The 13,185-nt window shown below is 37.3% G+C and overlaps 1 protein-coding gene across 1 annotated transcript in view; it reads right to left on the bottom strand.

The window, feature by feature from the left end:
- The window catches only part of aig1 (androgen induced 1), a 59,356-nt gene that overhangs the window by 33,811 nt on the left and 12,360 nt on the right, over positions 1-13,185 (bottom strand). Inside the window, exon 2 of the mRNA XM_088626317.1 lies at positions 7,584-7,739. Coding sequence (XP_088482443.1) covers positions 7,584-7,739 — 156 coding nt within the window. The remainder of the gene's footprint in view (positions 1-7,583; positions 7,740-13,185) is intronic.

The raw sequence follows: 13,185 nt of genomic DNA, 5'->3' as shown, positions 1-13,185 counted from the left end.
TCTCCAAGCCCACTGTTTCGCATTTCACTTCTGACGGCCATGATCATACTAATCTCTCCGTCTGTGTTCTTAAAGACAGTTTTCTGAACTCATACATCAGAAAGACTACAGAAACCAAAATTATCCTGCAGCTAGGATCACACCTTCCCCCTTTCTTAACGACAGACTACTTTTCTTCTAAATTTTCTCCATTCATTGGAGGTTTAATTTCACACCTCTCAACACCTATTCTGACTTCACACCTCTTGATTGGCCTCTCTTTCTGTCCCCTGCTCCCGCCCCTCGCTCCTCCTCTCCCAGCCTTTGTTCTCCCGCTACATTACCTTTTCTTACTGCCCTGTCTTTCTCACACCTGAAGAAGACTCCATGACCAAAACATTGTGTTTTCTTCCTTCTCTTTTCAGCATGAAATAAACCTATTACTTGTTCCTTTGCCTCTTAAATTAAGTGCAGTCTTTTTCTTCTGTTCTCATTTTTCGTTCTGTATCTGGAGTTGCCGATTCACATTGTAAACTAAGTGTCATACACTGACCTGTGCATTACCCACACTGTCTAAAATATGTTTGATTGAGTTAATGCTTCTTAAATATTAAATATTTAAATTCATTTGTTGAAGGCTCAGTGCTTTATAATAAAGACACTGATTGCTAAAATCAGCCACAAGCAAGAGGAACAGACAGTTCCAGGGCTGATGTTTTCTTATCAGCATACCGTAATTAATCCCTTAGAGCTGAGTTCTCTTTTTTTTAGCTGTTACTTCAAGCAAAATATGCCTTCTGTAAGAAGGACAGCAGCAAGCTTAAGAAAAGATCAAACACACTGAAAAAAGTACGGTACTATTGAGTATACAGGCTTTGAAATGGGTATTTAAAATTCCTGCTTTGCTAGGCTGCATCTTCAGTGGAATTCCATCTCAGCCCAACAATCTCTTTGATCCTGGCATTTCAAACTGCCCTCTGCTCTTCTAAAAACTTATTTGCATCAATAGCCCCGGTTTATGGATATAAAAGATTCTAGTTTTGCTTCACTTTCTCGAGTTGTATCAACATAAACCAATCCCCGGTACACTGCATCTTCACTCCTAGTAAATAGGAAGTGGGATAGATACAGTACACAGAATGTCTGTCTCTAGTTTGTAACCATTCTTAAGGTCCTTATGAGACACCAGGAATTAAAATACATGCAACCATTGAGTATCTACAGTTAGCTTAAAACCTCCACTAGTGTTTTCATTTATTGTCAAACTTTTGACTGTAATTAATACAGTTCAGCTCGTTTAGCTCGTAACACTTACCAATCAAATCTTATTGGCTCAATGTAAGGTGTGCCTAATCGTTTCCATTGTTTGTCCTCTCTACACATTAATTAAGCTAAAAGGCTGCTTTTACAGATGTATCAGAATTAACTGGTCACATAAAACAAAATGGATACAATTTCAGTAGAAGACAGACATAAAATCATGATTGAGAAGACAAAACATGCAGTTAAAAGATTTGAAGAACGGGAAATATCTAAAACACAGTGGATAAAACCACAGAATATATCTAGCTAAACAGCTGCTAAAGCTTTGATGTCAAGAGTAACTGTCTTACTGCTGACAATCTGCTTAATTAGAATTAGTTTTTGTAGCACAAACATTGCCTTATTTTTTGATAAATTGAAATCAAGTTCAGATTCTTGGAAATGTTCATCACCTTCCCAGGAGTTGTGGTGTATTTGTTTTAATGCTTCCTCCCAAACACTTTACTCATTCATCCCAGTGCTGTATGTTTGCATATTCAGTGCAGAAACCAAATCGAAACAGGGGACATACTGTACTAACTTACAGTAGTTTGGTTCCTTTAACACCTTTGCTGTCTGTTGTCTCATGGCCTTCAATCTTCTTTAGCAGCCCAATCACTTATAAACACTGCAGGACACATTTGGCACATTTACTTCATTTGATTTGTAGTAGCTTATTAATCCAAAGACCTCATCCCTCTGTTTCTTAAAAGAAAAGATGGGATCAGCTTCAACAACATGGTTCGGTAGATTACAATAGGAACCAATAGGCCTTTGTGTAAAAATGTGCCTCCTGATCTAAGTTTTAAAACCACTTAGTTTTTAGTTCTTTTATTTGTGTTTTACTGTGTTTTCATAGGCTTAGGCCTGTAAGTAACTTGGAAGATCTTGAATATTTGAAAGGTGTCACCTTAGAGTTTTCCCTGTTGAAGTCTAAAAATATTTTTTTTAACGTAGAAACAGGAGCTGGAAATGTACCCGGTTACACTTCCATGAACTGATATTCAAGAGAAACAATAACTTTTTTGTATCGTAGCTAGTGACCGGAATTGAACACAATATTCTAAATAAGGTCTTACTAGTGGTTTGTACACTTTTAACATAACATCTCTTGATCTAAATTCTATGCTTTTAACTGTATGATTTAACATTCCATTTGCCTTTTGATTGCTTCTCCACATTGTCTAGAAGATGAAAATGATGTGCGAATATGAAGCCCTAGGTCTTTTTCATAGTTTAGTGCTTGTTTGGACTCAGTGTTTCACAAATTTAATGGCCGAAGTTTTTTTCTACCCACCTGTACATGTAAAACTCTACATTTGTCCACATTTAATGTTTTCTTACATGTGTTTGCCTAGTGTTGAATTCTATCTAAATCTTTTGGAATTTGTTTTGAATCTTAAACAGTCTTTTCTTATCCTCCTGCTTTTGTGTAATCCATGAAGTTGACTAAACTCCTAACTATACTGGAATTTACAGTATATGGAAAAACAAAAGTAACTTCTCACATATCTGGAATACATTCACAAAGATATGAGGAAAATTACATTTTTTGTAGTCGGTACAGTGATATTTTATTTAACACACATGATTCAGCTATATTAATTATGTGGATTACTGGGATAGGCTCCAGCTCCCCCATGACCCTGTGTTGGATAAAGCAGTTAGAAAAAGAATGGATGAAAGGTACAGTATAGCATCAAAAGCATCGATCAACAAGGAGTCTACTGTGAAAGACACAGGCCACCAGCACATGTGGCCACAGCTGTAAGCTGTACACCTGCAATGCACCTGTGATGAGGGCAGCTCTCCCTGTCCCCCAGATTTGTTCCTCGTTGACTGTGGGCTCTGAGGACAGATAGCGACACATCCTAGACAGTGGATCACTGTTGCTAAAAACCTGTGCTCTGCTGCAGTAGAGTTCTACACTGTCTAGATTTCAGAGGGAGTGATTTTACTTCTGTAACTTGCTCAGTGCACCGAACCCTGTTACACATGCTTTGAACCAAGTTTCCAAATGCCTTTTCGTTGTGGGATTCTGACCCGTACTTTTCAAAGAGCCTGGACAAGCCTGTGCCTATTCACTGGTTTCTGAGTAACAGAGGCCATATGTGATCCTGGCTCATCATACAGATGTTCCATGGGACTCAGGTCTGGTGAGTAGGGCATCCATTAAAGAACTGTCACGTTCTCATCTTGCAAGAAAGTCTTCGTTAGCTGTATTGGATGTGCACTGTTATATAAGGACAAGCCCACATGAAGGGCAGTACTTGAGGACACGGAACTTGATCAATGTAGCTCCTCGCAGTCAGATTGCTGTCAATCAGTGCAAGCAGTATTCTGTAGTAACTAGACAATGCCTGCCCCGACCATCAAACTTCGACCTCCCCCCATTGATCGGTCTGCTGCACACAACAAGTAATATATTGTTCTGCCACACTTGCTGTCATTCGTTGGGGTAGTCTACAAAAACATTGATTCACTGCTGGTGAGTCCACCTGATGTATTTCTCCAACATATTGATGGTACAAAGGTGAAGTTCTCTTGATAAGCAGGTTATACTGGTTCCTTTTGTGTTTTCCTTCTTTGTTTTTCTCCCACTTGACATCCAGCAGGTTACAGTAAATCACCTCATCACGTGTGCCCAATCAACTCTCTTACTAAAGAGGTATTTGGTGCATATACAACAGACAAGTCCCTTGAGTACATTATAGTCGGTTAAGAATGATTAAACAATCATAATGATGCTCAACACATTTAGACAATACACAAAATCAATTTAATTAAAAAAAAACACATACATGCATAGAGTTATATTTATCCTTAGTATAGATCATGGGTATAAAGATCAGTTATTTTAAAACAAAACAACCTACACTGGTCCACTGGTATGGGATGCCTTGTAATGTGGTGATGCTGAAAGCCATATATCAATTTCCAGTTCTTCAGTTATACTGTACCTGTACATGTGTTTAGCAAGTGGAGTGAAGTCTGACTCCAGTATTACTAATTAGGAAGCGAAAAAAAAACAGGAAGGTTTTTCTTCATAAAAGAAGCCAAAAAGCTTTAATTCAGGTCCTGCAGAAAGTAAGTGATAATTCAGAAATACACTACATTTAAAGTAAATAAATCTGTAAACATGGAAGAGCAGAATCTGTATTCGGCTGACTTCCAGGAAAAATTTGTTCTCTATACCTTAATGAAGCAAGACAAATATTTTCCCTGTACCTTATAAATACAAGACACAGCTTGAATCCCTTTCAATTCTGGCATCTTGGCCTGTTGCCATCACTTTATATACAATTTAAACATCTCTGAACAAAAGGAAAAAAGAGTACCAAGTCCAATTAAAATATTTTCCGAGTAATTATCAGATGGTGATCACGAACGCAACACATACTGTATGAAAGCCAGCAGACATTAAACACTTCCTTTTTCAGCGGAAAATCTCCTGTGCCTGTTTTTCAGTACGATGCAATAGCATGACACCCAGGACAGATAGATGATTTGCAATTTGCAAAACAAATCCATGTCATAACTCACACAATGCATATTACTGTCCCTGCTCACCTTATGCAAACTCTATCAACTTGCCCAGATATATTGGTGTGCACAGTTAGAACGCAGTCATTGTGTGTTAAGAATTGAAGAGCCTTTTGTGCACATTATTGATCTCAGCTTGAAGTCAGGTCTGACAAGTGATTTTGCTTGTCACTGTTAGGGTACTCAGTTTGAGCTACTCATTTAATAATAATAATAATAATAATAATAATAATAATAATAATAATAATAATAATAATAATAATAATAATTCATCCATAACTTCCCACCTAGTTAAGATACAGCATGTGCCAATTGAGACATAGTACAGTATGTGCCAGCAGCTGTAATGCACAATAGATCAGGTCTTCATCCACTGAATTAAGGCAGAACTGAATGTACAGTAGGCCAGATTGCGGAATTTCTGAAGAATGCCAGGGTTAACACCCTTACTCAAATGACATCATGGGATCATTAACAACCAAGACGTCAAGACCTCAGTTTACACGTCTCATCTGATTTCTGCAGTATGGTGTCCTCGCTCCAGAGGAATGAGTGCGACTGTACCTATTGCTCCACCTACACTACTTAAAGCAGCAACCTAGCATTTCTTGGAGATTTCCGGTTCCAGTACAGACCAGTTGCTTGGCTCCAGACAAGGCATCGGTAGGATAGCTGGATTTTGATTTGTTCATTTCCTTTTCAACATACTTTGAGTCAGTGTGATTTCTTTAGTAAATTCATTAGAAAGCTGTTTTTTGCTAGACATGCACTTATTTTCATTCTATATTTTCAATAAATTAGCCTTTTTTTCTCAAAGAAGATGCACTGAAAGAAGGCACCAACATTGCTTTTTCACATATTATAACAGTTAATAATTGTTGATTTGTCTGTGACTGAAATTACTAAGTTTCCCACTCAGCTCCGCTAAACTATATATTACTTTATTAATATTATCTATGAATTGATGTAAGACAGGAATCCACAGAGTGTGCACCTTAAAATAAAAGGAGCCACTGACACTACAATATAATGGTATAGATTAAAAATCAGTACAAATTTATTTCATATGAAGTTGCTGAGGGAGACGCAGTGCAGTGCAGTGGTTAGCATTGCTGCCTCATTGCACCAGCACAGGGATTCAATTCCTGGGGTGCTATCTGTGTGGAGCTTGTATGTTCTCCCTGTATTTGTGTGGGTTTCCTCAGGGTGCTCCATTTTCCTCCCACAGTCCAAAGACATGCTGGTAGGTGAATTGGCATCTGTAAAATTGGCCCTGGTTTGAGTGTGTGCATGTTTGTGTCTGTGTGCGCACTGTGATGGACTGGCGTCCTGTCCAGGATGTATCCTGCCTCTGAACTGTGAAAATGAATGGATGGATGAAGGCACTGGTTTACAGGCCTAGATTGTTATTCTTTATTTACAATGGGAGATACTCCCAGTGTTTAATTCCTATATTTTCAGTATATGAGGTACAGTACAGTATACCGTATAAACTCGGTATATAAAGTGCATTTGTATTCTATCACTCATTAATGAAACGTTTCTATGCATTTCAAGTAGCTTAATGCAAGGGTTCCCAGTTCTGGTCCTGGAGGTCCAGGCACCTGCTGCTTTTTATTCCAGCTGAGCGTAAGTACATCACTGATGCCTTAATTTATCTAACTGTAGCTTGTTTAGAATATTCAAAAGTGTTTTTTTCTGCTCAAGTGTTGGGATTTCATTTATTTCATTCTTAGAAAATGTGATAGATAAAAGGCAACCTCCAACACTTCTAAGAGCTGAAAACAGTCAACCATTTCAAATTAATCCTATTATTAAGTCAATGTAGGGTTCAATTGTGTAACTGAGAACTTGGCTGGAACGAAACGCAGCTGGTGTGTGGTCCTCTAGGATCAGGACTGGGAGCCCCTGGCCTAATTAAGTACTAGCTTGCAGGTTGCTTGCAGTATAAAGGCTAAATGGAACAAGCTAAAAGCTTATAACAAGTCTGATTCAGAAATGTAAGCAGTATTATATGTCATCAGCACTTTGACTGTTTATGAATGTTTCTTTCCGGCAGATTACAGTAGCATGCTTTTGTGGGTGTTGTTTTGCTGCTATATGAACATAATTTCCTTAATAATCTAAATGCACAGGCAAATTTGATCGATTTCACTTGCAGAGTACAAGGTGGGACTACATCAGTCCGCCACGGGGCACACACAAGAGTATATGCAGGGCAATTTAGAGACACTCATTAACCTGAAAAAATATTGGACTGTGGGAGAAGTCCATTGACATTGGACTGTGGGAGTTAACTGGAGCATCTGGAAAAGACCTATATGCAATAAATGAAGATTTTTTAATTGAACGTGGAACCCAAAGAGTTGAAAGTACCCCATGACCAATACAGCATACTGTATAAAACATAGTGAAAACAGATTTGTTTTTATTTTCTCGGTAACAGTGACAGGTAGAAAAAACAAAGTGTGAATTGAAAATAACAAAGCCTAATGAAATGTAACCTAACACATTTTGCAATTACCAAATTATTAATGGGTTTCTTTTACATTAAGTGAAAACTAATGATTTAAAACATTTAAGGAGGCAATTATCACAGTAATAAACTTTGCAGTTCATTAAAAACATATTTAAAAGTAGCATTATTAAGCTGACACTGACATAACCTTTACAGTATATTCCAATGCTGCTCATGTCCTGAACCCATAGCAGCGTTAAATACTTATCTGTTCTTCTATCTGCAGTTCAAAAACACTTACCACTCCAACAGGAAAAGCTAGGACTGCCATCATCCAGTCCCGCAGACTGATGAGCTTCTTCAGTTGTCTCTCCTGCTCTTGACTCTCACTACCTTTCATCAACAGGCTGGAGAGATCAGTCAGTACACACACCCCGAAGAAAACTGCTTGAATGACCTGTCAGGAAAACAAAGGGAGGAATGAAGTTATCTGAGGAAAGAGGCTAATCCTAAATTCAGTCTCTCCTCTGCATTCCTGTACTGACTGTATACCCCACTGACTAAAACATTTCCTCTCAGCTTAGTTCTATCTTTTTACCAACATAATGTACAGAACTAGAAAATCACAATCATAGAATGACATTAGGACATCACAGCTCTTACTGTGACTTCCTTATGCCACAAAGAAAACAGTAGGACAACAACAAAAGCACATTAAAAATGATTGGGGTTGTCCACAACTTTAAAAATGGTTCTGTACTCATAATCGTCTGGAGGCTTTAACAGCATGTGTGCAGTCAACAAATCAAAAATGCCAAAGAAATTTATTTCCAATGCTTGTAGGTCAGACATGCTCTTAGGGGAAAAAATGTATTTGTGTGTTTGTATCAATAAAGTATTAAGCACAACCAGTACTGCACGATAAAATGCAGTCTTAGAGATGCCAGCAGCTACTGAAAAGAGGTGGATCCAAGAATATGCAAGGTGTGTGAGAGCTTCACCATAGCAGGGATGGCATCACATTTGCATCAACTTTATAGGTGGTTTCTTTCAGGAGCATCCAGAATTAAAAAGTAATAAAAAGCTTGGAGGCGAAGACCACTGAAAAACACTTCTTAAAAACCATTTTAAGACAGTATTACTGAGCAGGTTTCATTCAGGATGTCACCCAACAACATAGATTAATTTGCAGCAGGTTTCTGACTTCTAAACCAGCTGCAACCCAATTCTGGAATGAAGTGGCCATCTTTGAGACTCTGGGCACGAACAAAGACGGGAAAAGCCAGTGAGATGGTCAGTGTGACGTTTTCTTTAACAGGAATGTTCCCCATGCTTACTTGGGGAGGAGGAGGATACCATTGGTGTCAAGAGTGTATGCAACAATTACAGTGGAATATTGACTCCCACCAGTATGGGAAGAATAGTCATAAGGCATTCATTGATTCCAGTAAGAAAATCATTAAGTTGGTTTATAAGCTCATTTTGGATGATGGCAAAAACATATTCTATTTCCCTGAGGGAAGCAACATCATATGTCATATCACCTGATTTAGAAGGACATGATTGCAGTACAGCACTTTGTGGGTTTTCAGACATAGTAAAGACGAGAAAAAGGATAGAGAGACTATGTTTAGGACACTTTTTTTAGCCTGTGCGTGAGCAGAGTGGATACAGAAGAGGGCTTCTCAGTTGTAATTACAGCTGCCGAAAAACATTATTGTCTCTTCCTGGTAGCTGATGACCTTCTTGCCTTCAACGAAGTTCATGACTAGAAGCTCTCAGAGTTCATTCTTGTGCTCCCATCATTAATAACTGATAATTGGATGGCTTTGTGACAGTGTTAGAAGAGACGACAAATGCGCTTATCTTTTGTTATCCCTAGCTTTCAAATTGTTCTTGACGGAATGGGATTTTGTTCCTATGGAGTTTAGGATGACTGTTGGTCTCAGTCTGTTGCTGATACATCTGCCGTTCCAGTCAATGAGGTACTGACATTTACTTTCACCAGCTCCATCATTCTGGGTTTGAGAACCCATGGCTGGAGGATTAGTTTAGTTAAAATATATTAAGGTGATATATGTCTAGTTTAATAATGGTATTATTGCTCATCTAGGACAACTATCTAGAATTTGAGATTCCAATGTGTTTCTCCTTGTGTATCAGTCTTAATTCCTTTTCACCACACTATGAAAAGGTTTAGTGAAATTTTCAACAGTAAAGCTCATTTTTAGCTTCACCTTAAATAGCCAGGTAGCCAACTGACTACCTGTTGGCTATAATACCATATAAATAATTACAACCACATCTTGATGGGCATTTTAAAAACACATACAAATAAATTACAATTATATACAACCTTGTTCAAACAGTTGGTTTAAAACCTATGTATAGTATGCAAACTCTGAGGATTTGTTCATAACCAAGACAGATATTCTAAAAATACCATTCAGGATTCTAATCGTTTTCATTATTCTTATATCTTAAATCTGTCTATGGGCCACGCATCTCTAAATCTGTCTATACAGTTTATCTGTAACAGCATTTTGTTTTAATACATCCAATTTCCCATTTATTTCTATAAATGTATTAATTAGAGAAAGCACTTGAAACTATTTTTTAGCACTTCAAGATCATTTTAAATTGAATTATGGCAACAGACCTATTGCACAAAAAATCTCTTAAAACCCACAGACCTTCAATTTCCTATAAGGGATAAAACTGGCACAATAAAACCAGTGTGAGTCATCCCTATGTAGACAGTTAATGAAGATTATTTCCAGCTAACAGTGTGGCTGGAATTTCTCATTCCTTGACATAATTTTTTTCTTTTCTACAGTACACAGTACACAGTAGACCCAATAAAAGTTCCTGCTGTTGTCACTGTTGTTTTTTCAAGATTTCATGGAACCCATTATATTAATAAAACCCTTGGCCATTCCATTGCACTAGGTCAATTTACTTCGCTATAGAGAACTTAATGATTACAATGTTATAACCCTTGAATTTATTTTTTTGTGAACCATTTTTAATTTACATATTGCAAAAACAGAACAGTACAACACAACAGCATCTCCTATCCCAAACCCACAGCATTGGTAGTATATCCTTCCAAGTTTCCACACCGATTTAATCCAAGACACAGGGGTGATGGCTTGCACAATATGTGAAATGTTTTTCTTTCTCAGGAGAAGAGTTACAGTATAATGGCAGCTTTAACACGCCTCTGAACAGAACCTCTCTGCATGGCAGTACAGTTTGTACTGTTACAAGCTTTTAAGCTTTTAAGTATGCTAACAATGTCAGGAAATTAACTTTAACTGCCTCCTTTACCTCAAACAGGGATATACAATGGGGTCTGTCCTCTCATCGTGGGAAATATGGTGATTGAAGAAACTGGACAAGCCTCATCCATTTTTTCTGGATCATAAACTATATACAGTAATTTAGTAAAGAACTGATAAAATGTTCATATTTATCTGTACTGAGTCCCATTAAAATAGTAGTTCAGGCTTGACTTCTGGCTGAAAAAAATTCAATAGCGTGTCTAAAGAAAAAAATCACGTTTATTTATGCCACTTTCCATTGCAGTAGTATTAAAAAAAGGAGTTCATGTTTAAAAAAAGGCATCATGATTTCCAATTCATTAAATGAAAGCAGTTGTGTATTATATAAGGATAACACCTAGCAAATGGTGTTACCCTGATCGCACATATGATTTCTCAGTGTTGTAGATGCCAGAGACCTGGCATTCACCTACTTCAGTTTCGATCTGTCCAGTACATGGGTTTTATCAGCATTCATATCATCACTTTCTCACCCCAATCCCAATATAGAGACAGGAATACTCCATGCAATACAATCAAGACACCTTTGCATTGGTTTCTGCAGACATACAGTAATTATTATGTAATACTGAAACATCTTGTTTTCAAATGAGACTCTTATATCATTGCAATGTCTGTTTTTCTCCATCGTAACAAATCTAGATGGATAGCCCATTTGGCAGATCAATGTAGCATGCATACGTTTCAGGATAAAATAGAAACATCAGTCATGTGTATAAAAGACCTACTCCGATGTCAAAGAGGTATAAATACATAAAGTACAAACAGCAGCTGCTAAGTGAGAATGGAGAGACCAAATAAAAGCAACAGATATTAAATGCTCAGTCTGACTCCATGACAAAGTATCACTGTCACCAGCACAGTTCCGAGCAGCAGAATCATTGCAGCCTTTACCCACAAAAAATACTAAAAAAAGAGGGGGCATCATTTCACCAGCCCTCTCAATTCTCTTCCTTTCTTGAGTCCTTATGATATGGCCAAGAAACCGAGTCTAGATAACAAGGCATTCCTCCCGTACAGTAGTAAAAAAAATCAGAGAAAAGAAAATCTTACCTAGTAAGAAATCAAAATAAATTCCACTTTTACAAACAAATAGAAAAATTCCCAACACGTAAAATAGCAGAAGAACACATCTTGTAAAACAATACACACTTAATCACAATTACAATATATACCATTTTTGGTTTGAAAAGGGGACAAGTGTGCATGTCCTAATGATTTTTAGGCCTCAAGTCGATTTTTAAGGATTTAACACACGGTGTGGGTAAGGATTTTATTCATTCATGGAAATGTAATCGAAGAGTCAATGAAATAAAGCAGTGACTGTGTTTAAAATGATTTTTAAATTGTAGATGCGTGTTAGGAGTTGTGCTTTGAGGTCCCGGAGGGTGAACAGTCTCAGATTGAGAGGCATCACAGCTGAGCTCCAGCAAGCTGCGGCTCAAATGGTTTTTTTTTCAAGAGTCTGACTGGATGGTCATGGTCAGTTTCCCCCTGGCCAGCTATTTCACTGCAAACAAGTGTCCAGCTTGATTATCTTGTATTCCAGAATGTCCAACTCCATTCAAGCTCCAGTTTTGAGATCAATTGCTGACTAGCTGCCATTTGTGCGCATACATCTTCAGCTATTCGAGCAATTCAGGAACTCTCTGTTAGCATCTCAATTTTCACAAGCCATGTCTGCTCTTTCAATGATTGCTCCACCAGAGCGGCCATCTTAGCCAGTTCAGGAGGATCAAACTCTTACAGCCTCTTTGTGGAGAAGGACAAGAAGAGCCTAACTTATTCCACATGCCTGCCATCTCAGATAAATCATATACACATACAGATGAAGGCAATGAGAAAACAAAGAAATTGTGTGTGTGTGGGGAGGGGGTTGTCAAGAGGGAATCTAATCCTGGTATGCCAATCACATGATCTCACCTCTTTTAATTTGTGTAAAATAACAGCATTCCACATGTGGAGAATATCTTTATAGTACGATATTTTGACTTTTGACTTGAAATTAGTTCTTTTCAATCAGCAGCTTATAAAACTATTTAGAAACCTCTCAACTGATGTAATTTACATCATATGAATGTTTCTGCTGCTTTATTTGTACTCTTACCATATGTGTTTGCCCTAATATAGTTGATTTTTCAGTTTATTCTTTCTATAGAATCTAAATCCACCTATTATTATTATTATTATTATTATTATTATTATTATTATTATTATTATTAAGAAAACAGCATATTTCTTGTAAAGGTCATGATAGTTATAGAAACTCTTCTAGTAAAAGCTACTTCCAAAAAGACTTGTGGACGGTATAGACAATGATACTGACAACTACTTAAAGACCAAGATCCAAATGTTTAAATACAATTTTGTTTTTTACTGGCACTTGTGTCTTGTGAGATTCCTACCTATAAACGCTTACAATTGTTTTCCTAATCAAATAAACCTTTACTTGTTCCTTTACTGTATAAATATAGTATCTATTATGCATGGGCACCAATTTATACTGTATGAGTCTTGTAGACTATATATACATATTATTATTATTGTATCATTCATACA

This window comes from Lepisosteus platostomus, chromosome 3 (assembly GCF_059453375.1).
Source record: "Lepisosteus platostomus isolate fLepPlt1 chromosome 3, fLepPlt1.hap1, whole genome shotgun sequence".
Lineage (NCBI taxonomy): Eukaryota > Metazoa > Chordata > Actinopteri > Semionotiformes > Lepisosteidae > Lepisosteus > Lepisosteus platostomus.
Note: the sequence above shows the minus strand (reverse complement) of the source record. Positions and strands in the feature narration are given on the sequence as shown.